Genomic DNA, 27333 nt, shown 5'->3' on the forward strand with positions numbered 1-27333 from the left:
ATTTCATTTGTTATTTCACGATATTAACCTGCTCTCGTGCACATTCAATACCCCTCTCTCATCACTTGTTGTCATGGAGACATCTATCGGTTGTCATGGTAATCCCCAGTAGTAAGGAGGGCTTGCTAATTTGAGGATCGCTCGCTTTGAAGGATGCTAATATCTCCCTCCCTCTCCCCTCTCCTCCTCCCTTGTCCTCTTCCCTCCCTTCCTTCCCTTCTGTAGTATTTGACGGACTAGGGGATGTAATGAAGCCCACTTTGACCCCTCAGGTTGGGGATGTTGACACCTCCATGGCTTAACATGGCAAGTAGTAAGTAGCCATGCAGACGTTGACTTGAGTAAAATAACATGCTTACTTACTTCATTTGTAATTGTCAGAGGGAGAAGATTGATGCCACGCTCACATCAGTCGACTCGGCTTTAAGCTGAAATAAGCTTATTCCTGGTTCTGCCAACCACGGCAAAAAAAACAGCACTCATTCATTAAAAACATAATATATTGTGTGTTTAATCGACACAAAAAACTAAAGCATAAAAATGACACCCATGTGGTATCAATCTCCTCATCGAAAAAAGCTAGCAAAATTTCAAACCATTCTATTGATTCAACTTATTTTTATAGCCCCTTTATTTATCCTACGTGATCATTATGACAGCAAATGAAAACTGTAAGTTTGCAGTACCTCTCTCTCTCTGTTTGTCTCTCTCTCTCTCTCTCAGATCTCACGATGGGAACCCCAGCGGCACCTCAGGTAGCTCCCCCCTGTTGGGGTGCTCCCATGGTAAATGTTGTCTGTGTCTTAAAGCATGGAGTGAAGCCGCATGGCAGCGACAGACAGGCCGTAGCAGCGATCACAAGCATTGCCTTCATCTGGCTCTCCAAGGTTCCAGGTCCAATCATAGACCCAGGAAACTGAGAGGCGTGCAGGGCAGTGAAGAAAAAGGAAACAATGCTATAGCAACCTATGAGTAGATGGTGGATTTTTATTTAAATGGTCCAAACCAAAGGCTGAATAACAAGCAGATTTCAACAGGCAGTCTGGGGCCGAGATAATTCTTTATCTTGTAACGGAATATCTACTGGAGAGTGATGAAGTGGCAGAATAGTAGTGCCAAATTAGTTGTTGTTGCTTGGAAACGTCTCTCTCTCTCTCTGTTAAGTTTAAATGCTCTTTTAAACTTGTTGGAGTCCAGACAACCCTCCCCCTCATAGCTTGAACTCACCCCTTCATTGCTTCTTCTGGATATTTCATTCAGAAATTACACTCTATCTGAAGGCTACCTGCAAAAAAGCTTCCTCTCTGCTCTCTAAATCTTGAGCATGTGTGAATCAAGGACTTTTATTCACTATTAGGTTAAGTTAGGGCCCGTGTTGTCTTGTTTCTGTGGTGTGCCAGCTGTGTGTCCAGGTTTGGGCGTGTCTGTCTCCCTTCTCTATCACTTCCGTGTGTTGCTAGAATCTTTCAACCCATTGTGTGATTTATTTTGAAATTTGCGTTTGTGCAGTTGCATTGTTTGTGTGTGTCCGTCTTATATGTAGTGTTGTAACGTCCCGACACCTCTCCCTCCCATCCAAACCTTTAGACCGTACCCATGGGTGTTCCTCCTTTCATGGGGACTCACCCCACCTTCAGCATGGTAAGACCACCAGTCCATTAATGGTCCAGTAATGTCCCTGAGCCAAGTCTGGACATTAATGGACAATTACCCCCTTTCGGTGGCCCTCACACCCATCACTTGGCTGGAAACGTGTCTCACTGTTTCTGTTTCCTTGTGTAAGCCCGGGGCACCAGGAGCTCCCATGATGCCCATGGTGAGGCCAGGCTTCCCTGCCACCGGAGCGACCCCCGGAGCACCGGTAACACACTTGCTCTCAAATGGATTATACACACTCGTGACAATTTCATGCATAAAGGTTGCAGATGTACGGACAAAAAGGAGTTAAAGTGCTAAACTGTGTCCGCAGATGTCTCCCGGAGCAGCCCAGAGCCCCAGAAAGCCCCCGCCACCGAGGAACGCTCTGGATGACCTCAACATTAAGGACTTCATGTAGACTGGCTGACCTGTAAACCTCCCCAAGGTATATAGAGACAGAAAGCTGTAGAGATGAAATCGCATCACTTGTCATAGCAAAGGTTATGGAGTACCACGCACAACATTAGCTACACATGAGACAGGTTTAATCCTGCAGTCTTGGCTAGCCAACAGTACTCCCTGAATGGAACGTTCCAAGAAAAATCCAAAATGTCACAAAATGATTAGTGACATTTCTCGTGAAATATTTTAACTCTTCAGGCATTAAAAACAACTACAAAAGAAACAATCTCAGAAGGAACAACCTATACTTGCAACCCGTGTCCACTCTAAAGACCTGTGATAAGAGATCACAAGTCGACTTGTGCAGGTCAGTTTACTCATCATCAAGAAGTACTACTCAACCCGTGAAAACAGATGCAGAACTGTAAGGCCTGAGAGGATAACCTGATGACATCATAACGCTGACATCAGGGGCATCTCAGCTTGGCCTTGCAGACTAAACATGTACAACAGGAAGCTGGTGTTTCAGACTGGAAGTGTGGAAAGACGCAAATTGACCAGGCTTGGAGGATCCAAGAAAAGATACCATTTGTGGCATTACAGGAAATATAGGGTCACTATTTGGGGTGAAACCAGCCTGTAATGGAAGAGCAAACAAAAACGGTGTGAATATGTCTGTCTTTTCAGAGCATACATGATTAAATAAGTCATTTTCTCTGCCTCCTTTGCAGGTTTGTCGTTGTGTCTGGAGCTCTGTGGATGTGGATGTCTGCACTTCCCCCACTGCCTTCCCCTCAGTCACACCACCCCCCCCCCCCCCGCCCCAGCCCCCTTCAGCCAACCAGCCATTACATCTGCGATCTTTGACCTCTGACCTCGTACAAGCCGTGACCCAGAGAAAAAAAGAAAAAAGAAAAAAACCCTGCCCTCCTTATCTAATGTTGTAGCACAACTGTGAATGTGAATCCCTAGATGCAGAAAAACAAAACTCTGTTTATGTGTGTGTGGGTGTGCGTGTAATTCAGTGTTAATCTTTACTTGATATACTATGGAAAAATGAACAAAAAAAATTAATTAATGTGTATTTAGATTCATTCTGGATTTCCGCATATCAGCTGACTTGGAATGGTGGATAAATGTTGGTTTCTTTGCGCATCTCCCAAGCGAGGACTGTGTTGTTAAATGTGGACTGTGTTCAGTGTGTGTAACTCCACTGATACCCCCCACCCCCCTCCTCCACCCCTGTTGTCCAAACTAATACTGAGCTCTGTTTATGTCATTAAAAACTTGGTTGTACCTATATCTGCTTGGCCATCCATCCTCCCACTTGTCTACTTTCAAGTTTTTTTGGAGAACCATTCAAATTGTACCTGAAAACAGCTTGCACAGCAAATCTAGACTTCATCATCAAACACATCGAATTGTGTTCAGTTTGATTTTTACCTCTTTTTTTGTTTTTTTTAGGGATCGTATGAAACATGCAAAAAAAATTGTGAATTGTGTTCGAATTGACATATGCATTTTTAGACTATTTTAAATGATAGATTATACATATTTTCTTTAATCTTTATTTTGAGAAAAAAATGTATCATATATTTTAGTTAAATGATATTGTTAAAAATAAGGCAAGTAGAAAAAAAATCCTGTCTTTGTATATAACTCTCAATCTGTAATCAGAGGCAGTATTGAATGGATCCTTTGCCCCCATTTCGCCCTCAGCTGGTGTGGAGTGATACTGCCTCATAGCATGCGACACAATCTGGGGTGCATTCTAATACTTTCAGAGAGCTCCTTTTCTGGTCTCGGTCTCCACGCAAGCCGATTCAGTGTGAGAGTGGAAATCAAAAGGGACAACAACGCATTTGTGTATGTGGTTGGGATGTGGCCTCAGTCCTCCTGGAGTGACGCAGCACCACTGGAAGTCTTGAGGACTCTCACTGTAAAGCACTCAAGTGTATGCTGGATGTTCTTCTGTGTTGTTTATTTCCAAAAGTGACTGTATCTTAATCCGTTGTGGCATTAACAAAAGTGTTGAAAGAAAAATAAAGACGACTAAGACACATAAAAAAAAAGAAGAAAAAAAAAAGAATGTGGATAAATAATGTTTGCTCAGTATTCAATTGAAGGCTGTTTTTTTTGTTTTTTTGTTCTGGAGGTTATTATGGACGGCATCCTTCTCTCTCCCTCACCCTTACCTGCATGCGAGTCCAAATGAGATGCAATAAAAGACAAAATACACTGATTCAAACATCCCTCGTGGCTCATTACTCTGTTCTGATTTTTTTTTTTTTTCGGTGTGTTGTTTGATAGTTCAATATTGTTACGTGTTATCGGCATGAATCCGTGTATCTATTATCTAACTCATTCATACAGAGTCACACGCCGATGGCGCACTATCGGGTCCAATTGGGGCTTCATCTTGTTCAGTATCTTGCTGTATTTACTTAAGATGAAGTAAATCAAGGACCAGCAGGTTTGGTGGAGATGTTTGTGTGTCCCTATGTCCTTGAGGGCTGTGTTGTCTGCTTTGTGCTCCTGGTAGGGTCTCCCATGGCAAATTGGTCTCAGGCGAGGGGGCCAGACTAAGAATTTTTAACAAAGACCCTATGTAAAAGCCAGGGATAAGAGGAGTGACCCAGCCCGGAGGAAGCCCGGGGCCCCTTTCTGGAGCCAGGACCCGAGGGAGGGCCTGTCAGCGAGCGTCTGGCTTGCCACGGAGCCTGGTCGGGCACAGCCTGAAGAAGCTACATGGCAACGGCTTCTCAGCCATCCTGTGGGCTCACCACCCGCGGGAGAAACCATTGGGGTCGGGTGCGCTGCCATACGGGTGGCAGTGAAGGTCAGGGAACTCGACGGAAGGAGCCGGAGCTCGTGTGGGAGGTGGAGCACTATTGCTGCTTTTTGAGTGAGTTTCTTTAGGAGGGTGGCTGGCGTCTCCCTTAGAGATAGGATGAGAAGCTCAGTCATCCCTGAGGGACTCGGAGTAGAGCCGCTGCTCCTTTGCATCAAAAGGAGACAGCTGAGGTGGTTCAGGCATCTGGTAAGGATGCCCCCTGGGCGCCTCCCTAGGGAGGTGTTTCAGGCGCGACCAGCTGGGAGGAGGCCACGGGGAAGACCCAGGACTAGGTGGAGAGATTATACCTCCACACTAGCCTGGGATCCCCCAGTCAGAGTTGGCTGATGTGGCCAGGGAAAGGGAAGTTTGGGGTCCCCTGCTAAAGCTGCTGCCCCCACGAACCGCACCCGGATAAGCGGTTGAAGATGCCATGCCACAAATTCAACTCACAAGTCAATTTTTAGGACCATTTTGTAAAACAAGAACATGCTGTTGAACTGACAATGAACCGACGATATTTTTCTTGATCCATCACTTTGCAGTCGAACCTCTTTACAGTCTTGGAACTCAATGGACCCAGTGGCAAATCTGGCAATATCTGGGTGGCGTAATCCTAACCACAACATTAAAGTCCCTCTGTTCGCCTACCCCCACCTCCATCCACTCTACCACTCCAAGTGTACGACGGCCTCGATCTGCTGCCTGGCCTCGACCTTCTGCTGGTCCTCCCGAGCGGCCTCGCCTGCATGGTCACCCTCCTGCCCGGCCCTCTGACCGGCCTGGGTCGCTTGTGCCGGTCTCCTGAGACTGGAAGAATCATGCAAGTTCAAGTTCAACATCATCAAATATGCTTTAAGTGATTAAATTGCTACATTTAGAAACAATAAGAGATAGAGAAAGAAGATGTGTCCAGTTTCCTCCATCCCGATGTCAATGGGGATTCAAGCAGTGTAGTGTGGGAGAACTTGGGTAGGTTGAAGACCAACTGAAATTCTGTATTCTGGATGAGCTGCAAAGCTGCGATGGCACATGAAGGCGACCCGGCCAGGAGGAAGTTGCATTAGGTATAAGATGAAAAGAGCCTCGACTGCAACTTCCCCCTGACCAGGAGGAAGTTGCAGTAGTTTTCGGATTCTCCCCAATATAGGAGTTACCATATAGGGCTAGTGGGTCGTAGCGGAACTATAGAGGAACATCTTTAGTCTCTAAATGACTGTTAGTGCAGTTTCAATCATCACTCAATCAGTCAGCCAGCAAGTTTGCAGCATGGAACAACTCAACTCCTCTCTGGTCCTGTTGAACATCTCCTCTCCTGGATCTCCATCTTATGACACCTGGGTCTCCAGACGTCTGGTCCCTGCGGTGGTGTTGTCCCTCTGCTTCCTGCTGGGAGTTCCTGGCAATATCGCTGTGATCGTCCTCAGACCAAACTGGAAGCACATGTCCAGTCTGAGCCAGAGTTTGATGCTGAATTTGGCCATATCAGACCTGCTCTGCCTGCTCACACTGCCTCTGTGGATTTACACTCTCCTGGACAGCTGGACCATTGGACTGGTGACCTGTAAGCTCCTATCTTTTCTCATTTACTGCACCCTTTATAGTAGCCTTTTGACTGTGACGGCCCTGAGTGTCCAGCGCTACCTACAGGTGGTGCACCAGCTGAGGTGCTTGGATCAGATAGGAAAGAGGATGCTGCTGGTTACACTCTGGCTGGTTGCAATGATCTTGTCTATCCCTGCTCTGGTGGTCCGACAGCTGACCACAGACCAGCACTGGACAACTTGCCAACCTGAATTCTCTTCCCCGGCCCAGCGGGTGGCAGTGCTTCTGACAGAATCTCTGCCAGGATTTCTTTCAATTGCTGTCGTGGTATTTGCATACAGCGGCCTCCAAAGAACGGTGAACCAGACAGCTTTCTTCAACAACCCACAGACGAACAGGCTGGTCACAAGTATCGTTGTGACCTTTTTTGTCCTATGGATGCCATATCATATCACAAATGTGCTTGGTGTCACGGCTATTTCACTCCAAAATGACCAGCTCTTGAAGTTCTGCACGGATATCTGGAGCATCTTTGGAGCACTGGTATTTGTGAATAGCTGCGTGAATCCACTCCTTTATGCCTTTGCTTCTCGAAACATATGCACTGCATGTCGAAAAACAGAACATACAGTAGATGTTGTTATTGCAGATACTCACTGTTCCAGGAAGTCTAGTCATAGCCTGGTTGATTAAAATCTTTTAGGGCTCCTCAGATGTCACAAGAAATATTTTGTCAGCTGTTGTTGGAAAACTTAAATATCATATTAAATGACTAAAGGCTCTAGTATGGCTACTAAAAAGTCACTGGATGGACCTTATGGGGGGATTATTTTGACAAAAAAAATGCAAGGTTTTACTCAAATATTGCTTCAGTAGTTAATTAAACAGCATTTCTACGAAAATGTATCTGCAGGGTGAAGGAAAAAAAGTATGATGTTTTAGATCTATTACTGTTAAATGAGAACAAACACGATGAAAGATGTTAGACAAGGAACACATCTATATAAAAATGTGTGGAAAATGCTTTAACAATGTTTAAATATGAGTTTCCACTGTTGCAGAAGATGTGAAAAGTAGTGTTGTGGCGGAAGGACTATGTGCAGAAAACAGCATTATAGGAAAATGCATGAGATAACAAAACCATGCAAAACCACGTAGCCAGAAAAGAAGGTGGGATATCCGGGTTAAATTACAGTGTATCATGACAAAGAACTTAATTTGTTATTCGTTCCTCTTTTAACATATCAAAAGAGAACATCTTGTTTCGCTGACAGACTGGCATAGGTTCAATCATCACTCACTCAGTGGACAATATCCAGCTTGTCAGCCAGCAAGTTTGCAGCATGGAACAACTCAACTCCACTCTGGTCCCGTTGAACATCTCCTCTCCTGGATCTCCATCTGATGCCACCTGGGTCACCGGCCATCTGGTCCCTGCACTGGCGATGTCTCTCTGCTTCCTGCTGGGAGTTCCTGGCAATATCGCTGTGATCGTCCTCAGACCAAACTGGCAGAAAATGTCTAGTTTGAGCCAGAGTTTGATGCTGAATTTGGCCATATCAGACCTGCTCTCCCTGCTCACACTGCCTCTGTGGATTTACGATTACCTGGACAACTGGACAATTGGATTGGTGACCTGTAAGCTTGTGACGTATCTCGTTTACTACACCGTTTATAGTAGCCTTCTGACTGTGACGGCACTGAGTGTCCAGCGCTACCTACAGGTGGTGCACCAGCTGAGGTACTTGGATTATATGAGGAAGAGGATTCTGCTGGTTACACTCTGGCTGGTTGCAATGATCCTGTCCATCCCTGCTCTAGTGGTTCGACAGCTGATCTCAGACGAGCACTGGACTGCCTGCAAACATCAATACTCTTCCCCGGCCCAGGGTCTGGCAGTGCTGCTGGAAGAGTCCCTGCTGGGATTTCTTTCAATTGCTGTCGTGGTATTTGCATACAGCGGCCTCCAAAGAACGGTGAACCAGGCAGCTTTCTTCAACAACCCACAGATGACCCGGCTGGTCACAAGTATCGTTGTGACCTTTTTTGTCCTATGGATGCCACTTCATATCACAAATGTGCTTGGTGTCGTGGCTATTTCACTCCAAAATGACAAGCTTTGGAAATTTCACAAAGACAGCTGGGACATCTGTGTAGCACTGGTATGTGTGAATAGCTGCGTGAATCCACTCCTTTATGCCTTTGCTTCTCGAAACATATGCACTGAGTGTCGAAAAACAGAACATACAGTAGATATTGTTGTTATTGCAGATACTCACTGTTCCGGGAAGTCTAGTCATAGTACGACAGATGAAAAAAGCACCAAGAGTGCAGAACATTGATGATTATGATTATGATGATGCGTGAACTAGAGAAATTACTTTTGTTCTTGTGATATGAACAAAATGTTTGAGGGTGTGTTTCTCTCATTTGTCAGAAAAAGCTACACATGATTTGTGGTATACTGAGGCATGTTAAGGTTGAGGTCAGTCAGCTGTAAAAATAGTGACGCTGCATTTACAATACAATTTCTGGTTCATTTCGGTCAAAAATATTATCTTATGTGTACTTTTCTTTTTTGTGTGTTTGTTGGGGGGGGGGGGGGGGGGGGTATTGTGGATTCATGTGGTACGACTGTCCACAAAGATTATTCATCTTTTTTTTTAAATATAAGTTTTTCGCTGGAAATCTACTGTCCATCTCAGCATCGTAGCTTTTAATGGTCAGATCCTAAACTAATGAAACCGTTAAATGATTTTGTTACAGCGCATCCAACAAGAGCGAAGACCATTTGTCTCCAATGTTTAGCAACAGACATAGAGACAGAGGAGAGGAAGGGTAGAGAGAAAGGGATGTGCTGTACTTATGTCAACAGATAAACGCATTTCTTCATTCATTTATTCTGCTTTTTTTATCTAGAACCACAGGAATCTAGAAACATTTTCAGGAAGACTATGTATTTTTTATCGACAAACTGTGGTGAGGCATTGTAACATAAACTATATAAATTACAATACATTAATTGTGATAGACATAATGCATCTTATCTTGCTTTATAATAAATGGGCTTTTGTGCTTTCTTGGTCAAAAGTTGTATTATCAACGATAATAAAATTAGGCCGCGCTGCATTGAAAATGTAAAGGAAACGTTTGTGCGGTAAATATGATGCTGGTCAGTCGCTGTGTGAATTATTCTCAATAAAGCTACTGTAGTTGACTACATCCATCACTCCTTGTCATCTTTCATCTTACCAACCTCCACCTTTTGTGCAACTTTTGCCTTACTTTTTCCCTGAAAGTTGGAGAGTTACTGTAAATGTGAGGCTACAGTTGGGACATGGTTAGCTTATTTAGCTTAGCAAAATGAGTGGAAACAGGGAGAAACTAGCTAGCTAGCACTGATGACAGAAGTTATTGGTCCTAGCCAAGAAATAGTCCAGCAACGTGCTGATTTCAAGTAGTGTGCGTGCTGGTAGTTCTGCTAGCCAAACACAACGTCCATTCCATCAGCTGTTCGACAAACACACTGCAAACAGTTCTGCCTCCACTGTGGTTGCTGAGTAGCAGATGGGAATTGAGTGATGCTCTCAGCTGTGTTAGAACTAGCGGTGAGTAAGGAGTGCATAAAACAGAAGTCAACCACAAGAAGTCTTTGCACATGTAGCCGTAGCTGGGCACCCGAAATATAATGAAGTTTTCTGCAGCTGAATGAGAGATTACCCGGACAGACACAGGTGCAAACTCACTCCTTCACTCACTCATGGAAACGCACACATGCAACCTATTGCATGATTTGATTTGCAGAGATAATAAATGCATTAAACCATGGAGACAAGCTAAAAACTGGAAGAATAATGCAGGTTCAAGTTCAACGTCATCAAATATGCTGAAAGTGATTAAATTTAAACAATAAGAGATAGAGAAAGAAGATGTGTCCAGTTTTTCTCATCCAGAAATTCTGTATTCTGAATGAGCTGCAGAGCTGCGATGGCACATGAAGGCGACCCGGCCAGGAGGAAGTTGCATTACGTATGAGATGAAAAGAGCCTCCACTAACTAAAAACTACTGCAACTTCCTCCAGGCCAGGAGGAAGTTGCAGTTGTTCTCAGATTCTCCCCCAAGTTACCCGGTAGGTGTGGGTAGTATGTGAACAGAGAAGTTCCGAAAGATTTAATAATTTGCATGAAAAAAATACAGTTTCTTGGTTATTAATATCCTCTTCAAACACATAGTAGACTGTTAGTGCAGTTGCAATCATCAATCACTCCGTGACAACATCCAGCTTGTCAGCCAGCAAGTTTGCAGCATGGAACAACTCAACTCCTCTCTGGTCCCGTTGAACATCTCCTCTCCTGGATCTCCATCTTATGACACCTGCTTCTCCAGCCGTCTGGTCCCAGCGGTGGTGTTGTCCCTCTGCTTCCTGCTGGGAGTTCCTGGCAATATTGCTGTGATCGTCCAAAGACCAAACTGGCAGCAGATGTCCAGTCTGAGCCACAGTTTAATGCTGAATTTGGCCATATCAGACCTACTCTACCTGCTAACACTGCCTCTGTGGATTTACAATTTCCTGGACAGCTGGGCGATTGGACTGGTGACCTGTAAGCTTGTGTCGTATCTCGTTTACTGCATCCCTAATAGTAGCCTTCTGACTGTGACGGCCCTGAGTGTCCAGCGCTACCTACAGGTGGTGCACCAGCTGAGGTGCTTGGATCAGATAGGAAAGAGGATGTGGCTCACACTTACACTAGATGCGAAAAGTAGTTCTGGGTTTTATTTTTACTCTCCTGGAGGTGTTGTGGTGGAATGACTATGTGCAGGAAACAGCATCATTAGAAAATGCATCAGATAACAAAACCACATAGCCAAAAAAGAACCTGTAATATCCGGGTAAGATTCCAGTTCATCATTACTAATAAGTTCATGTGTAATTTGTTCCTCTTTCGACACATCAAAGTCTGTCTCTGACAGACTGGCATAGGTTCAATCATCACTCACTCAGTGGACAATATCCAGCTTGTCAGCCAGCAAGTTTGCAGCATGGAACAACTCAACTCCACTCTGGTCCCGTTGAACATCTCCTTCTCTCCTGGATCTCCATCTGATGCCAACTGGGTCTCCGGCCATCTGGTCCCTGCGGTGGCGATGTCTCTCTGCTTCCTGCTGGGAGTTCCTGGCAATATCGCTGTGATCGTCCTCAGACCAAACTGGCAGCAAATGTCCAGTCTCAGCCAGAGTTTGATGCTGAATTTGGCCATATCAGACCTGCTCTGCCTGCTCACACTGCCTCTGTGGATTTACGATTACCTGGACAGCTGGACCATTGGACTGGTGACCTGTAAGCTTGTGTCATATCTCGTTTACTACACCCTTTATAGTAGCCTTCTGACTGTGACGGCCCTGAGTGTCCAGCGCTACCTACAGGTGGTGCACCAGCTGAGGTGCTTGGATTATATAAGAAAGAGGATGCTGCTGGTTACACTCTGGCTGGTTGCAATGATCCTGTCCATCCCTGCTCTGGTGGTTCGACAGCTGATCTCAGACCAGCACTGGACAGCCTGCAAAAGTCACTACTCTTCCCCGGCCCAGGGGCTGGCAGTGCTGCTGGAAGAGTCCCTGCTGGGATTTGTCTCAATTGCTGTCGTGGTATTTGCATACAGCGGCCTCCAAAGAACGGTGAACCAGGCAGCTTTCTTCAACAACCCACAGATGACCCGGCTGGTCACAAGTATCGTTGTGACCTTTTTTGTCCTATGGATGCCACTTCATATCACAAATGTGCTTGGTGTCGTGGCTATTTCACTCCAAAATGACAAGCTTTGGGAGTTTCACAAAGACAGCTGGGACATCTGTGTAGCACTGGTATGTGTGAATAGCTGCGTGAATCCACTCCTTTATGCCTTTGCTTCTCGAAACATATGCACTGCATGTCGAAAAACAGAACATACAGTAGATATTGTTGTTATTGCAGATACTCACTGTTCCGGGAAGTCTAGTCATAGTACGACAGATGAAAAAAGCACCAAGAGTGCAGAACCTTGATGATTATGATTATGATGATGCGTGAACTAGAGAAATTACTTTTGTTCTTGTGATATGAACAAAATGTTTGAGGGTGTGTTTCTCTCATTTGTCAGAAAAAGCTACACATGATTTGTGGTTTAGTGAGGCATGTTAAGGTTGAGGTCAGTCAGCTGTAAAAATAGTGACGCTGCATTTACAATACAAATTCTGGTTCATTTCGGTCAAAAATATTATCTTATGTGTACTTTTCTTTTTTGTGTGTTTGTTGGGGGGGGGGGGGGGGGGTATTGTGGATTCATGTGGTACGACTGTCCACAAAGATTATTCATCTTTTTTTTTAAATATAAGTTTTTCGCTGGAAATCTACTGTCCATCTCAGCATCGTAGCTTTTAATGGTCAGATCCTAAACTAATGAAACCGTTAAATGATTTTGTTACAGCGCATCCAACAAGAGCGAAGACCATTTGTCTCCAATGTTTAGCAACAGACATAGAGACAGAGGAGAGGAAGGGTAGAGAGAAAGGGATGTGCTGTACTTATGTCAACAGATAAACGCATTTCTTCATTCATTTATTCTGTTTTTTTTTATCTACAACCACAGGAAACTAGAAACATTTTCAGGAAGACTATGTATTTTTTATCGACAAACTGTGGTGAATTTATAAACTATATAAATTACAATACATTAATTGTGATAGACATAATGCATCTTATCTTGCTTTATAATAAATGGGCTTTTGTGCTTTCTTGGTCAAAAGTTGTATTATCAACGATAATAAAATTAGGCCGCGCTGCATTGAAAATGTAAAGGAAACGTTTGTGCGGTAAATATGATGCTGGTCAGTCGCTGTGTGAATTATTCTCAATAAAGCTACTGTAGTTGACTACATCCATCACTCCTTGTCATCTTTCATCTTACCAACCTCCACCTTTTGTGCGACTTTTGCCTTACTTTTTCCCTGAAAGTTGGAGAGTTACTGTAAATGTGAGGCTACAGTTGGGACATGGTTAGCTTAGTTAGCTTAGCAAAATGAGTGGAATCAGGGAGAAACTAGCTAGCTAGCACTGATGACAGAAGTTATTGGTCCTAGCCAAGAAATAGTCCAGCAACGTGCTGATTTCAAGTAGTGTGCGTGCTGGTAGTTCTGCTAGCCAAACACAACGTCCATTCCATCAGCTGTTCGACAAACACACTGCAAACAGTTCTGCCTCCACTGTGGTTGCTGAGTAGCAGATGGGAATTGAGTGATGCTCTCAGCTGTGTTAGAACTAGCGGTGAGTAAGGAGTGCATAAAACAGAAGTCAACCACAAGAAGTCTTTGCACATGTAGCCGTAGCTGGGCACCCGAAAAATAATGAAGTTTTCTGCAGCTGAATGAGAGATTACCCGGACAGACACAGGTGCAAACTCACTCCTTCACTCACTCATGGAAACGCACACATGCAACCTATTGCATGATTTGATTTGCAGAGATAATAAATGCATTAAACCATGGAGACAAGCTAAAAACTGGAAGAATAATGCAGGTTCAAGTTCAACGTCATCAAATATGCTGAAAGTGATTAAATTTAAACAATAGGAGATAGAGAAAGAAGATGTCTCCAGTTTCCTCCATCCTGATGTCAATGGGGATTCAAGCAGTGTAGTGTGGGAGAATTCAGGTAGGTTGAAGACCAACTGAAATTCTGTATTCTGGATGAGCTGCAGAGCTGGGATGGCACATGAAGGCGACCCGGCCAGGAGGAAGTTGCATTACGTATGAGATGAAAAGAGCCTCGACTAACTAAAAACTACTGCAACTTCCTCCAGGCCAGGAGGAAGTTGCAGTAGTTCTCAGATTCTCCCCAAGTTACCCGATAGGTGTGGGTAGTAAGTGAACAGAGAAGTTCCGAAGGATTTCATAATTTGCATGAAAAAAAATACAGTTTCTTGGTTATTAAAATCCTAGTCAAACACATAATAGATTGTTAGTGCAGTTGCAATCATCAATCACTCCGTGACAATATCCAGCTTGTCAGCCAGCAAGTTTGCAGCATGGAACAACTCAACTCCACTCTGGTCCCGTTGAACATCTCCTCTCCTGGATCTCTTTCTTATGACACCTGCATCTCCAGTCATCTGCTACCTGCGGTGGTGATGTCTCTCTGCTTCCTGCTGGGAGTTCCTGGCAAAATCGCTGTGATCGTCCTCAGACCAAACTGGCAGCAGATGTCCAGTCTGAGCCAGAGTTTAATGCTGAATTTGGCCATATCAGACCTGCTCTACCTGCTAACACTGCCTCTGTGGATTTACGTTTTCCTGGAGAGCTGGACCATTGGACTGGTGACCTGTAAGCTTGTGTCGTATCTCGTTTACTGCACCCTTTATAGTAGCCTTCTGACTGTGACGGCACTGAGTGTCCAGCGCTACCTACAGGTGGTGCACCAGCTGAGGTGCTTGGATCAGATAGGAAAGAGGATGCGGCTCACTCTTACACTAGATGCGAAAAGTAGTTCTGGGTTTTATTTTTACTCTCCTGGAGGTGTTGTGGTGGAATGACTATGTGCAGGAAACAGCATCATTAGAAAATGCATCAGATAACAAAACCACGTAGCCACAAAAGAACATGTGATATCCGGGTAAGATTCCAGTTCATCATTACTAATAAGTTTGTGTGTTTTTTGTTCCTCTTTGGACACATCAAAGTCTGTCTGACAGACTGGCATAGGTTCAATCATCACTCACTCAGTGGACAATATCCAGCTTGTCAGCCAGCAAGTTTGCACCATGGAACAACTCAACTTCACTCTGGTCCCGTTGAACATCTCCTCTCCTGGATCTCCATCTGATGCCCACTGGGTCTCCAGCCGTCTGGTCCCTTCGGTGGTGTTGTCTCTCTGCTTCCTGCTGGGAGTTCCTGGCAATATCGCTGTGATCGTCCTCAGACCAAACTGGCAGCAAATGTCCAGTCTCAGCCAGAGTTTGATGCTGAATTTGGCCATATCAGACCTGCTCTGTCTGCTCACACTGCCTCTATGGATTTACACTCTCCTGGACGGCTGGACCATTGGACTGGTGACCTGTAAGCTTGTGGCGTATCTCGATTACTGCACCCTTTATAGTAGCCTTCTGACTGTGACGGCCCTGAGTGTCCAGCGCTACCTACAGGTGGTGCACCAGCTGAGGTGCTTGGATTATATAAGAAAGAGGATGTTGCTGGTTACACTCTGGCTGGTTGCAATGATCTTGTCCATCCCTGCTCTGGTGGTTCAACAGCTGATCTCAGAGCAGCACAGGACAACCTGCAAACATCACTTCTCTTCCCCGGCCCAGGGTCTGGCAGTGCTGCTGGAAGAGTCCCTGCTGGGATTTGTCTCAATTGCTGTCGTGGTATTTGCATACAGCGGCCTCCAAAGAACGGTGAACCAGGCAGCTTTCTTCAACAACCCACAGACGAACCGGCTGGTCACAAGTATCGTTGTGACCTTTTTTGTCCTATGGATGCCACTTCATATCACAAATGTGCTTGGTGTCGCGGCTATTTCACTCCAAAATGACAAGTTTTGGAAATTTCACGAAGACAGCTGGGACATCTGTGTAGCACTGGTATTTGTGAATAACTGCGTGAATCCACTCCTTTATGCCTTTGCTTCTCGAAACATATGCACTGAGTGCCGAAAAACAGAACATACAGTAGATGTTGTTGTTATTGCAGATGCTCACTGTTCCAGGAAGTCCAATCATAGTACGATAGATGAAAATCCACCAAGAGTGCAGAACCTTGATGATGATGATGTTGTGTAAACAAGAGAAATTACTTTTGTTCTTGTGATATGAAAAAATGTTTAAAGGTGTGTTTGTCTCATTTGTCAGAAAAGGCTACACATGATTTGTGGTTTATTGAGGCATGTTGATCTGATTACAACTGGTCCTCAGTCAGAGCTGTAAAAATAGTGACGCTGCATTAACATTACAATTTCTGGTTCATTTAGGTCAAAAATATTATCTTATGTGTACTTTTCTTTTTTGAGTGTGTGTTCGTGTGTGGGTATTGTGGATTCATGTGGTAAGACAACAAACTGTGTTGAGACATTGTAACATGTCATTATGAACAAATTACAATACATTAACCGTGATAAAGATATAATGCATGTCTTACCTTGCTTTATAATAAATGGGCTTTTGTACTTTCTTGGTCAAAAGTGGTATTATCAGCGATAATTAAAATAGGCCGCTCTGCATTGAAAATGTAAAGGAAACATTTGTGCGGTAAATATGATGCTGGTCAGTCGCTGTGTGAATTATTCTCAATAAAGCTACTGTAGTTGGATACATCCATCACTCCTTGTCATGTTTCATCCTACCAATTTTTGTCTTACGTTTTAGTTGGAGAGTTACTGTAAATGTGAGGCTAAAGTTGGGACGTGGTTAGCTTAGTTAGCTTGGCAAAATGAGTGGAAACAGGGAGAAACTAGCTAGCTAGCAGTGATGACAGAAGTTATTGTTCCTAGTTAAGAAATAGTCCAGCAACGTGCTGATTTTAAACTTTAATTTGGTTTCCTTCAGAGGGAGCCAGGCTAGCTGCTTCCCCGGTCTGTCGTTATGCTAAGCTAAGCTAGCGCCCCCTGGCAGAAACTTACTCACAGCTCATTACTTATCGGTTTTGATTTTGACGGCGTGTCGTTTGATAATTCAACATTTTTACGTGTTATCTGCATGAATTCCTTCTTTTGACAAGAAAATGTTCGTGTGGCAAGAAAATTTCTGTTCAGTGACGGAAAAGATAACGGCACAAGATGTTTTAAACATCATAAAATATGTATAAATGTTGTGTAAACCGAGTATTCCTTTAAAATGAAGTAAAACAAGGACCAGCAGGTTTGACTTATTTAGTATGCAAAGGTAAAAAAAAAAGCTGTTGTTGAAATCTTTTCCTTTACAATTACAGTTTCAGAGTTATGTAAGTTGGGTGATTCAGAGAGTGAAAGAAAGGGAAGTACCAAACTAATCAAATTCAAATACATTTTTGACTAATTCACCAGGATTACCTACAGCCTCTAAAGAAGATATCCTCTATAGGCATTTATCGTGCTTGACAATATATTCAAACAAATATAAGGTTGGATGCAATGAATGATAACCTTTGGAGGCGTGCTCTTGGCTGTTTAAGCTCTTGAGGAACTGCAATTGGCTGTGCGTCACACTGCTGGTACATCAAATCGTCGGACTCATTTGCGACTGAGCAGAACCGGTAAACCACCTTCTCATTTCCACGCCCGTCCAGCAGGCTTTTGTCAGCGTCGTAGCCTGAAAAGTGTATCCGTGCCAGGGGGGTGTCAGAGGGTGCCACCCCAAGCTCCATGTGCTTCTGCTTCAGGGGTCGTTTCAGCTCCAGAAGAGCGTAGTCGTAGTCGGGGGACACTGAGCTGGCGGAGCTCTTGTTTTGGATCCATCCTTGAGGGATTTTGGTTTGTTTAACTCGTGTCCAACGGAAGACAGGCTGCTTCCTGGGTTCAGCACTGCGTGGCATACGTCTGGGACTTTTTTGTTTCCCTCCTCTGACTAACTCAGCTACACCCTCCTCACCCTCTTTTCTCCTCCTATACCTCCTGCCTTTGCCTCCCTTTCTCTTTCTCACTACATCTTCATCTATACTATTCTGCTCCTCACCTTCCTCTATCATCTGCTCCTCACCCCACTCTGCCTCTCCTTTCCTCCCACCCTTCTGCCTCCCTCTTCTCCTCCCACCTCCTCTTCTCCTCTTAGTCTTGAGCTGCAACACCCCTACTCTAAGCCTCCTGGCACTCTCTAGGTAGTCTCTCCCATCGTGGATGCAGTGTGCCGCTGTTAGCACGTGTTTCTGGGATATTAGGACTCCAGAGCAGCCTGTTGAGAGGCGAACAGCCGTAGAGAAAGGATAGTTGGTGATGAAATGCGAATCAGAGATCACAAAGCGTCCATCTGCTCCATAAACGTGCCGTCTCCTGCGGGCATGAGCCGGCGAGAGGGCTGGTGTTCCTGCAGACGTCCTGTTAAAACCCTGCAGACTGATATCTGTATGCGTGCGAGTGCCATTCTCATGCATTGTCTCATATCCCAGAATCCTCTCTTGCTCGGCAAGGTCGATGGGTGGTAGGCTGCTTTGACACTCTATTCCACAGAGTGTCTTCATCCCCCCTCTCTCCTCCTCCTCCTGCCCGCCGAACAATGGCATGTTTAGAGGCTCTGTGTTTGTCTCGAGCAGCACTGGGAGGCTCTGCCTGGTCCACCTGTACGCGCCGCTGTTCCCATCTTTACCAGTAACTTCAGAAAACGTCAGTGCTGCTGCACAGAGCAGGAGACACAGGTGGTGATTGAGTCCCATCCCACTGAAAAGAAAGAGACACCGAGATAGAAATATCCAGTACCAAGGTGTAAGAGAGAAATAATATGGATTCAAACCTCTTAACATCTCTTATTTTTTTCATCAGGCCAAGAGGAGACTTCTATGCATGTTCCCACAGCTCATATTAGTAGCAATGATGTCACTTCCATATGTTATATGGCCAGCAGAGGGTGCACAAGCTCAACTTCTAAACAACAAACCACTGAGCAGTAAACTGCTACTGTGATGTTTTACTTCAACAATTCAATTAAAAGAATACATGGTTCAAAATGCAGGTAATGCTATTGTTATTATTACATGTAACAATAATTCAGTGATGTGAAGGACATTTGAGACTTGTTTTGATATTAAGTAAGTAAGTCTGATATTAGTGTATAACTGACTCAAAGTTATACATCTTAGAAAAGCAGTGAAACCCCAGTATGGCTAATATGAAAAGAGAAAGAAGATACAGAGAAAACATAGCTTTTGTAAACAATATTAAGAGGACTGATGTGATTGTATTTTGAGAAGACTATCAAGAAAAATGACAAATGTCTCTTCCTACCTGCAAACGTAAAAAAAACACACAAAACTTCCAGTAAATGTTGTCCTTCTCATCAATAAAAAATCCTCTCCATCAAAACGGCTCCCAGCAGACTGACTTCCATCATTTAATGGGCTAAAAAAAAAAAGAAGCTGGAGCACGAGCAGAAGCTTTGTGTAAGATCCTCAGAGAAATCTACATCCCACTCTGATGCAGAAAAAAGGCGATGAGCAAACAGGCAGAAAGGGGGAGTCAAGCATGAATGAAGGTTCTAATCATGTGATGACGTTACATTTTAGGTAAAAAATTTAGTAGTTTTTTTCGCATTCTGTAAATATTTTGATTACGTCGGAAATTCACACAGAAGTTAGTTTAGATGTCAAGCTTTTTGCAGATAGATCTACCAATAAAATGTTGCCTTTCAGCGTGTTTTTCAGGGCCGAAACAATTTGATTTATGTCAGGTGACATTTGAAGTGTGTGGTCACACACACACACACACACACACACACACCCACACACACCTACACCTCTCAGGGGAACCTGTATATTAACCCCTGTTGGTTTATTTTGACTAGTGTCGCTCTGCTTTCTGAAACAAGAGTTCATTCAGAGCAGGAACTCCTCTTTTCTCCGTGATTAGATGTTGTAACACCAACACACACATGGACCTACAGGCACACACACATCAGTCAAAGGCTCAATTATTAGGCTACTGTTATCCTAACAGATGACGTGCACTTGCAACCATAGCAGTTTAGTTAGAGCGAGAGAGAGTTAGAAAGGTTCTGTAAAATGAGATTCATAATGAGATGCCAAGTTCTTACTTGGCTTTGGAACCAACATTTTGTGAGGTTTCTGGAGCTTTCAATCTTATCACATGATCTTCATCGGCAGATGCCGTTTGCAGGAGAAAGTAATTATGTGGAAAAGGCTCAATCTGGTGAATATGTTAAATCAATTTTGAAGCCAGGGCTGTGTATGTCAGTGGGTGGGTGAAGGTGTGTACATACTGTGTGAGAGAGACAGAGAGGGGGGGGGGGAGAGATGGGGAGGGGCGAGGAAGTGTGACTTGCATCACAATGTAATTTCTATATATTAATAGACAGAATATGTGAAAATGTGACAAAATGGCTCAATTTGGTGGAAAATAGAACAAGTGCCTCTCACTTTTAAAGGAAATGGTAGATGATGTTCTGATTGTCTTATTGCATGTTACGCCCAAAACACACCTATTAGTAATCAAGCCACTTAAGACCAACCCTTTTAAGATATGCGTCAGGCGTAAGAGTCATTTATCCGCCATTATAATAACAGTGTCCGAGATCTGCCCACAATGACACTTGTGTTTCCCGTTTCAGACCATTCAGAAAATAATGCATCATTAGAAAATGCATCAAATAACAAAGCCATGCAAAACCACGTAGCCACAAAAGAACATGTGATATCCGGGTAGGATTCCAGTTTATCCTTACTAATCTGTGAATTTGTTATTCGTTCCTCTTTGGACACATCAAAAGATAACGTCTCGTTTCTCTGACAGACTGGCATAGGTTCAATCATCACTCGCTCAGTGGACAATATCCAGCTTGTCAGCCAGCAAGTTTGCAGCATGGAACAACTCAACTCCACTCTATTCCCGAACTTCTCCTCTCCTGGATCTCCTTCTGATGACACCTGGGTCTACAGCCGTCTGGTCCCTTCGGTGGTGTTGTCCCTCTGCTTCCTGCTGGGAGTTCCTGGCAATATCACTGTGATCGTCCTCAGACCAAACTGGCACCAAATGTCCAGTCTGAGCCAGAGTTTGATGCTGAATTTGGCCATATCAGACCTGCTCTGCCTGCTCACACTGCCTCTGTGGATTTACAATTTCCTGGACAGCTGGACCATTGGACTGGTGACCTGTGAGCTTGTGTCGTATCTCGTTTACTGCACCCTTTATAGTAGCCTTCTGACTGTGACGGCAATGAGTGTCCAGCGCTACCTACAGGTGGTGCACCAGCTGAGGGGCTTGGATCAGATAGGAAAGAGGATGCTGCTGGTTGCACTCTGGCTGGTTGCAATGATCCTGTCCATCCCTGCTCTGGTGGTTCGACAGCTGACCTCAGACCAGCACTGGACAACCTGCAAATGTCAATACTCTTCCCCGGCCCAGGGTCTGGCAATGCTGCTGGAAGAGTCCCTGCTGGGATTTGTTTCAATTGCTGTCGTGGTATTTGCATACAGCGGCCTCCAAAGAACGGTGAATCAGGCAGCTTTCTTCAACAACCCACAGACGAACCGGCTGGTCACAAGTATCGTTGTGACCTTTTTTGTCCTATGGATGCCATATCATATCATAAATGTGCTTGGTGTCGTGGCTATTTCACTCCAAAATGACAAGCTTGAGAAGTTTTTCATGGATAGCCGGAGCATCTTTGCAGCACTGGTATTTGTGAATAGCTGCGTGAATCCACTCCTTTATGCCTTTGCTTCTCGAAACATATGCACTGAGTGCCGAAAAACAGAACATACAGTAGATGTTGTTGTTATTGCAGATACTCACTGTTCCAGGAAGTCTAATCATAGTATGACAGATGGAAATCCACCAAGAGTGCAGAACCTTGATGATGATGACGAGTAAACTAGAGAAATTACTTTTGTTCTTGTGATATGAAAAAATTGAAGGGTGTGTTTCTCTCATTTGTCAGAAAAAGTTCATGATCATATTGAGGTTAAGCAACATCTGATTACAATTAAATGATAAAATGTTCGTGTTGGAGCGCATCCAACAAGAGCGAAGACCATTTGTCTGCAATGTTTAGCAACAGACAAACATAGAGACAGAGGAGGGGAAGGGTAGAGAGAAAGGGATGTGCCACTTAGAATGTCAGGAGATGTATAAACTCATTTATTTTATTTATTTAACTCATTCATTCATTTATTCTGCATTTTGTTTGTACTTTGTATACATTTTTTTTATCAGCAAACTGTGGTGAGGCATTGTAACATGTCATTTTAAACATGTATAAATTATATCAACCGTGATAAAGATATAATGCATCTTGCTTGATGATAAATGGGCTTTTGTACTTTCATGGCCAAACGTGATAATAGAAATAGGCCGCTCCAAGTATAAGTTCTACAATGAAAATGTAAAGAAAACGTTTGTGTGGTAAATATGACGCTAGTCAGTCGCTGTGTGAATCTGTCTCAATAAAGCTACTGTAGTTACATCCATCATTTCTTGTCATCTTTGATCTTACCAACCTTCACCTTTTGTGCGTTCTTTGCATTACTTTCCGGCAGGACTGAAACTGATACTTTGATATGTTTGGTGAACCCGGATGTCCGGGAGGGGGGTCTTCCCCGTGTGAGAAGAAAGGGCTTTTTTTTCCTGCAGTAACTCGGTTCGTGCCCTCGGACGTTGAGAAAATGCCACGATTTACGTTCCCTCCTCAGGCTGTGTGGACAGCAGGTCAAGTTGACTCACAATCCTTTTAGTGCTGAACTCTGTCTAGACACCACTGTAAAAAAAAATAATAAAAAATGGAACAAGAGAGAGTGTTTGTATATGTGCTGTTTGTGACTCAGTATTTCCCCCAGCTGCTCCTTTGGGCCCAGGCAGGGTTTTCTCTGGCTACTTCTCAACAGTGAAAGCATCCCTTTCCCATGCAACGATGACTTCTCTACATTCAGCCTATGTACTGCTGCCAACCTGCTCGCCTACAATTTACTTGATCTGCAACTCACATTTTTTGGTCATCAGAATGGAATTTATCTTGACCTTTGGCAGACAAAGGAAGAAATAATCGGAGAATCATTTTAAGTGTATGTGCATGCTGAAAGTTGTTGCATAGCGGAGTGTTTGTTTGTAATACATTATAGTACAGTTATGATGCCTATAAATCACATCCAGTACTTTATATTGCTTTTCAAATTATAATTTGACTATAGTCACTCTGCCTGCACCATGATGAATTCCAACTCACAGCAAAATCCATCTAATCATTGAGTGTTTACAATAATGCAAAGCATGCTGGTTTTGCTCATAGTTCTACATTTTTGGAAATACACTAATTTGGTTGTTTTTTCCCCCTGAAAGTTGGAGAGTTACTGTTAATGTGAGGCTACCGTTGAGACATGGATAGTTTAGTTAGCTTCGGAAAATGAGTGGAAACAGAGGGAAACTAGCTAACTAGCACTGATGACAGAAGTTATTGGTCAAAGAAATAGTCCAGCAACGTGCTGATTTTAAACTTGAATTTGGTTCCCTTCAGAGCGAGCCAGGCTAGCTGCTTCCCTGGTGTGTCTTATGCTAAGCTAAGCTAGCGCCTCCTGGCAGACACTTCATATTTATCGCGAACACACGACAGGACGACGCATTTAAAAAACAAAGCTTATCCGTGCGTCAAACAATAATTTGTGGTTTTAAGTAAATCCACCAAAAAAAAAAGTAATTCAATAACTTAAGATGTGGGAGGCAAGCACTGAGACACTCTGTGACTTAGTGAGATTTTTTTGGGTCAAGTCTGTGGAGAACTAGTGATAACAGTTAGATTATTGCTCGGGGATGTCAGATGACTCATCGTTGCCTGAATCCTCTCTTCTCACGCATCTAGGATTTGCCGTCCTTTCCCCCCTCCTCATCCTTCAGTTAGGAATCTGAAATGTCACGTCTTGCCCTTTCCTTCACTCAAATCTACTTTTTAATTAAGTTTTATTAAAAGACGACAAGTGTGTTTTTCTTTGTCTCTCGCGCCACTCTCCTGCAGGTTTCTTCCAGCTGGCAGCATTGGGAGAGAAGCAAGGTGCGAGACAGAGAGGAGCTGGTTTATCTCGGCTTCCTTGTAATGCAGCTTTACTGGTTCCTGCCCAACTGTAATCCTTAGTTTGAGTGGGATTTTTTCAGCTAAGTGGAAAGTTCCCCCACTCATCACCAGTCAAATTCAAGTTTTTAGGCTCTCTGTGACCTGCTGATATTTTTAATAACGTGGCCTTAGTTTGCTCCGATATCTCCCGCATTAAGTGCCGACCTGAATTGCAAGCTTCTGAAAAAGCTTGTGGCTTGTTCTTTGTATACTTTCCAGCGTATGAAGAATGTTACGTGTTGAAGCAAAGACACTTTAACAAGTAAGATGTCTAATGACATGCTAAATCTTACTTTAGTTCAGTTACTTGCTGTAAGTAAACACATCATTAGCACACTATGAAAATACTCCCCTGCACACAATACAACATTTGCCTCTTAGATGTATACATTTGCATGAAATAGAAGTCCTCAGGGAAAATAATAATAATAATAATAAGCTGTAATTATACATACAAAACAAATACCAAAAAAGAATCAAGTTCTTTGTATGTTTATATCAAATTCAAATAATTTTTTTCTTATGATGTCTGCCTAGTGCCAACCAATTTCAACCAAATATATCATGACATCATCCATCAAAACAATCAAATGTGAGGGACACCGCTTAAATATTCTGTTTCACTGGGGAATATGTCACTGTACAGAAACTAAAAATGCACTAACTTACTTACATTTCACTGGGAATTTAAGTACTTGAGTAAATGTACTTGGTTACATTCCACCACTGGACATCATGTGCATGTGAGTGCAGCAGACTGTGGCCTCAGGCAGGTGCCAATGCAAAATGATACTGCAAGCAAACTGCATGCAAGCAGACGGATCAAACTATTCCCATGAATTCTGAGACAGAGGTCCTTTCAGGAGTTTACGTTCGTGCATTGAGAAAATGCATTTTATGCGCAAATTAAAAACACAGAACGCACACGTGCATCCACCTACATACATGCATGGGCATTCATGCACACACCATTTTCACAGCTGTACAGCAATTCTTTTGAAGCCATTAATTCAGGCAAGATCAATACCTGCTTTTGTTAATAAAATGGAAAGAGTCTGAGCTGGGCGTCGCCCAGCAAATACAGTCTGTGTGCAATCAAATAGCAGGCATTAGCCTGAAATAAGCCAGACAACAGAGCAGCGATCTGTAACGCAGCTTTCCAGTAACCTTTGTTTTCATTTGAATGAGATCTGGGTTCATGGACATTCAGCTCAAGTTCCACAGTAACTTACAGCAGGGACGTTCCCCACAGCTGCATATAGATGCCTGCATGAACATCTTTTCAGAGAGACGTAAACAAATCATCCACAGCTCGGAGATGAACGGAGAACATCGATGTTATGGGAAATTCGAGCTCGCTGTGTTTTTCGGACACAGGTGCACTTCACGGACCTTTTTTTTATTTTTTTTTATTTAAACTTTATTAATAATTGTATACATAACAAAAACTATCGCGCCAGGGGAAACTTCACGGACTTTGCACAAAGAATATGGCCTACTCAGTGGCGCTGGCTTTCTTCGTCGCTGACGAACTCGAGCCGAGGCATTTGAAGTCCCGTTGTTGACGGAGGCTGAGGAATTTTCTCACGTGGGAAATACCACGTGATAATTCTAACCAACTAGGGCAACGTTGAGGGGAGTGTCTTATGTCCGCACTTATTTCAGACCATCTGCAGAGAAAAGCATGCGAAGGGAGGTACCTGGAGATACCGCAAGTTTTTAAAGTCATGTGACATGTCGCAAAGGGAAGTTATCACCAGCATTTGTGACGTTTTTTTCCCAGAATGCCTTGTTTTGCGAGGCAAATGCATGTGCATGCTTGATTCGAAACAAGCCTGCTTACGCCTTGCGCCTTGCGCCGAAAGTAGACCAGGTTGGAGCTGGCGAGCTTTCAGCGCAGTCTCGGCGAGGCTTTTTGCCACGAAACTTCCGCTACGCCAAGCTGAATCTGTGACGCCTCCCCCTGTTGCGCCGCCACACCCATCTTGGCGCAGGCGATCCACCAAACTGCCAAACTGACGGTGCGCAAGGCTGCGCGGGTCGAAACTTGCATTGCGCCGGCTCCGCCACCCTGCGCCGCCCTGCGCTGCGCCACGAAACTAGGGCCCATCGACTTCAGTTGGTTTTGCAGTGTTGCATTAAATACCGATATTCAGGGTGGTAGGAGGTTTTCATTTACACACTGATCACACAGATACTTTTCAGAAAATCTATTACAACAAAATCGTTTTTCTTAAACACACAAACACTGATAATGACAACGAAGAAACCATCCAATAAAACTGAGATGGCAAACAGTTGCGTTCCCAGCAGATGTGGCACATCAGCATTCATTTGGATTCATGTACTGTACTTTTCACACCGTTTTTGGTCTCCACCAACTCCTGAGGGCAATGCTCTTTAGCTGCAAAATATTCACCAGCTAGCTAATCGCTTTGTCCCACCATATTTTTGTGCTGGGCAGTTGGCGTAGCCTAGCAACAGCTGTTGCTGGAAACAATGATGATGAGAGTGCTAAAGTTGTACCGTCCTTTCAGTTATTAAAGGAAAACACCACCGCATTTCCATACTGAACTATGTTCTGCTCTGATCTTAGACGAGGTGATACATACCTCCCTCTCCTCTGTGCGTGCACTCAATGGCTCTTGCGCGCACTCCGCGCAGCGCTAATTTGCTAGCATGTAGCTTGTCCCAGTATATTCCTTAGGATCCAAAGGGGGGTGAAGTTAGAAGCGACCAAGCACAAGATGTCGGCGCAGTAATATCATCACTCAAAACATGACGGGACTATATACCTTCTGCTTGTTTTCACAACCCTGTACGATGCACGTTATAACCATGATGTTTGATTGTTCACAAACTATCTTACTACATCCTGATGCTTCCTCAACTGTGCACAAACTACTACAGGTAGTGCAGGCGACGGCGTGCAGGTCACGTAGGTTCTATTGACGGGAGCGGAGTGATGATATTACTGCGCCAACGTCGAAGTGCTTCCAGTTGTTATTCCGCCATACTATATAGTTATCCTTGTTATCCGCTTAGAAAAATTGGCATGTTTCATTTTGTGTAACCAAACTTGGGTCGTGTAACTACTCACGTAACCGTATTTAAATAGGGACAACGTGGAAACAGCTGGCTTAGGACTC

General features: G+C 43.9%; 6 protein-coding genes and 1 pseudogene across 9 annotated transcripts; 6 read left to right on the forward strand and 1 right to left on the reverse strand.

Annotated features, from left to right (window-relative positions):
• The first annotated feature begins 54 nt into the window (after positions 1-54).
• On the forward strand, positions 55-3387 carry snap91b (synaptosome associated protein 91b). 3 transcript variants are annotated; one of them, XM_084040840.1, is made up of 6 exons: positions 55-313; positions 724-785; positions 1588-1641; positions 1784-1861; positions 1970-2083; positions 2772-3387. In XM_084040840.1, exons 1-5 carry the CDS (start codon positions 280-282, stop codon positions 2054-2056), a joined length of 315 nt encoding a protein of 104 aa, XP_083896966.1. In that variant the 5' UTR covers positions 55-279; the 3' UTR covers positions 2057-2083; positions 2772-3387. The 3 variants fall into 3 exon arrangements, 2 of the variants coding, with proteins under 2 accessions (XP_083896966.1, XP_083896967.1); XM_084040841.1 differs by lacking the exon at positions 1588-1641 and having other exon boundaries at positions 59-313; XR_014596763.1 differs by lacking the exon at positions 1588-1641 and having other exon boundaries at positions 68-313; positions 724-755.
• Positions 3388-6142: 2755 nt separating this feature from the next.
• LOC311010305 (leukotriene B4 receptor 1-like) lies at positions 6143-7120 on the forward strand (the record flags this gene model as incomplete). Its single annotated transcript, XM_084040838.1, has 1 exon — positions 6143-7120. One exon carries the CDS (start codon positions 6143-6145, stop codon positions 7109-7111), a length of 969 nt encoding a protein of 322 aa, XP_083896964.1. The 3' UTR covers positions 7112-7120.
• Positions 7121-7172: 52 nt separating this feature from the next.
• Positions 7173-9006, forward strand: LOC311010304 (C-C chemokine receptor type 4-like). The gene has a single exon (XM_084040837.1). The coding sequence runs from the start codon at positions 7762-7764 to the stop codon at positions 8758-8760; it is 999 nt and encodes a 332-aa protein (XP_083896963.1). The 5' UTR covers positions 7173-7761; the 3' UTR covers positions 8761-9006.
• A 2246-nt stretch (positions 9007-11252) lies between these two features.
• LOC311010303 (C-C chemokine receptor type 4-like) lies at positions 11253-16709 on the forward strand. Its single transcript, XM_084040836.1, has 2 exons — positions 11253-12615; positions 16367-16709. Exon 1 carries the CDS (start codon positions 11460-11462, stop codon positions 12459-12461), a length of 1002 nt encoding a protein of 333 aa, XP_083896962.1. The 5' UTR covers positions 11253-11459; the 3' UTR covers positions 12462-12615; positions 16367-16709.
• LOC311010302 (C-C chemokine receptor type 4-like) lies at positions 15165-16375 on the forward strand. Its single transcript, XM_084040835.1, has one exon. It carries the CDS (start codon positions 15212-15214, stop codon positions 16226-16228), a length of 1017 nt encoding a protein of 338 aa, XP_083896961.1. The 5' UTR covers positions 15165-15211; the 3' UTR covers positions 16229-16375.
• Positions 16710-17528: 819 nt separating the features above from the next.
• Positions 17529-18788, reverse strand: LOC311010312 (inactive serine protease 35 pseudogene; annotated as a pseudogene). Its single transcript has one exon. The product of its transcript is annotated as an inactive serine protease 35 pseudogene (transcript).
• A 2158-nt stretch (positions 18789-20946) lies between these two features.
• On the forward strand, positions 20947-21957 carry LOC311010313 (leukotriene B4 receptor 1-like; the record flags this gene model as incomplete). The annotated part of the gene is made up of 1 exon (XM_084040844.1): positions 20947-21957. The coding sequence occupies one exon, from the start codon at positions 20947-20949 to the stop codon at positions 21955-21957; it is 1011 nt and encodes a 336-aa protein (XP_083896970.1).
• Between the last annotated feature and the right edge of the window lie 5376 nt (positions 21958-27333).

This window comes from Eutrigla gurnardus (assembly GCF_963514095.1).
Source record: "Eutrigla gurnardus genome assembly, contig: SCAFFOLD_64, whole genome shotgun sequence".
Classification (NCBI taxonomy): domain Eukaryota; kingdom Metazoa; phylum Chordata; class Actinopteri; order Perciformes; family Triglidae; genus Eutrigla; species Eutrigla gurnardus.

Coding starts and splice junctions, on each gene's coding strand:
- snap91b (XM_084040840.1), top strand. CDS start 280: ATGTTGACACCTCCATGGCTTAACATGGCAAGTA. Junction 314..723: donor ATGGCTTAACATGGCAAGTA/GTAAGTAGCCAT, acceptor TCTCTCTCTCAG/ATCTCACGATGGGAACCCCA. Junction 1,642..1,783: donor CTCACCCCACCTTCAGCATG/GTAAGACCACCA, acceptor TCCTTGTGTAAG/CCCGGGGCACCAGGAGCTCC.
- LOC311010304 (XM_084040837.1), top strand. CDS start 7,762: ATGGAACAACTCAACTCCACTCTGGTCCCGTTGAACATCTCCTCTCCT.
- LOC311010303 (XM_084040836.1), top strand. CDS start 11,460: ATGGAACAACTCAACTCCACTCTGGTCCCGTTGAACATCTCCTTCTCT.
- LOC311010302 (XM_084040835.1), top strand. CDS start 15,212: ATGGAACAACTCAACTTCACTCTGGTCCCGTTGAACATCTCCTCTCCT.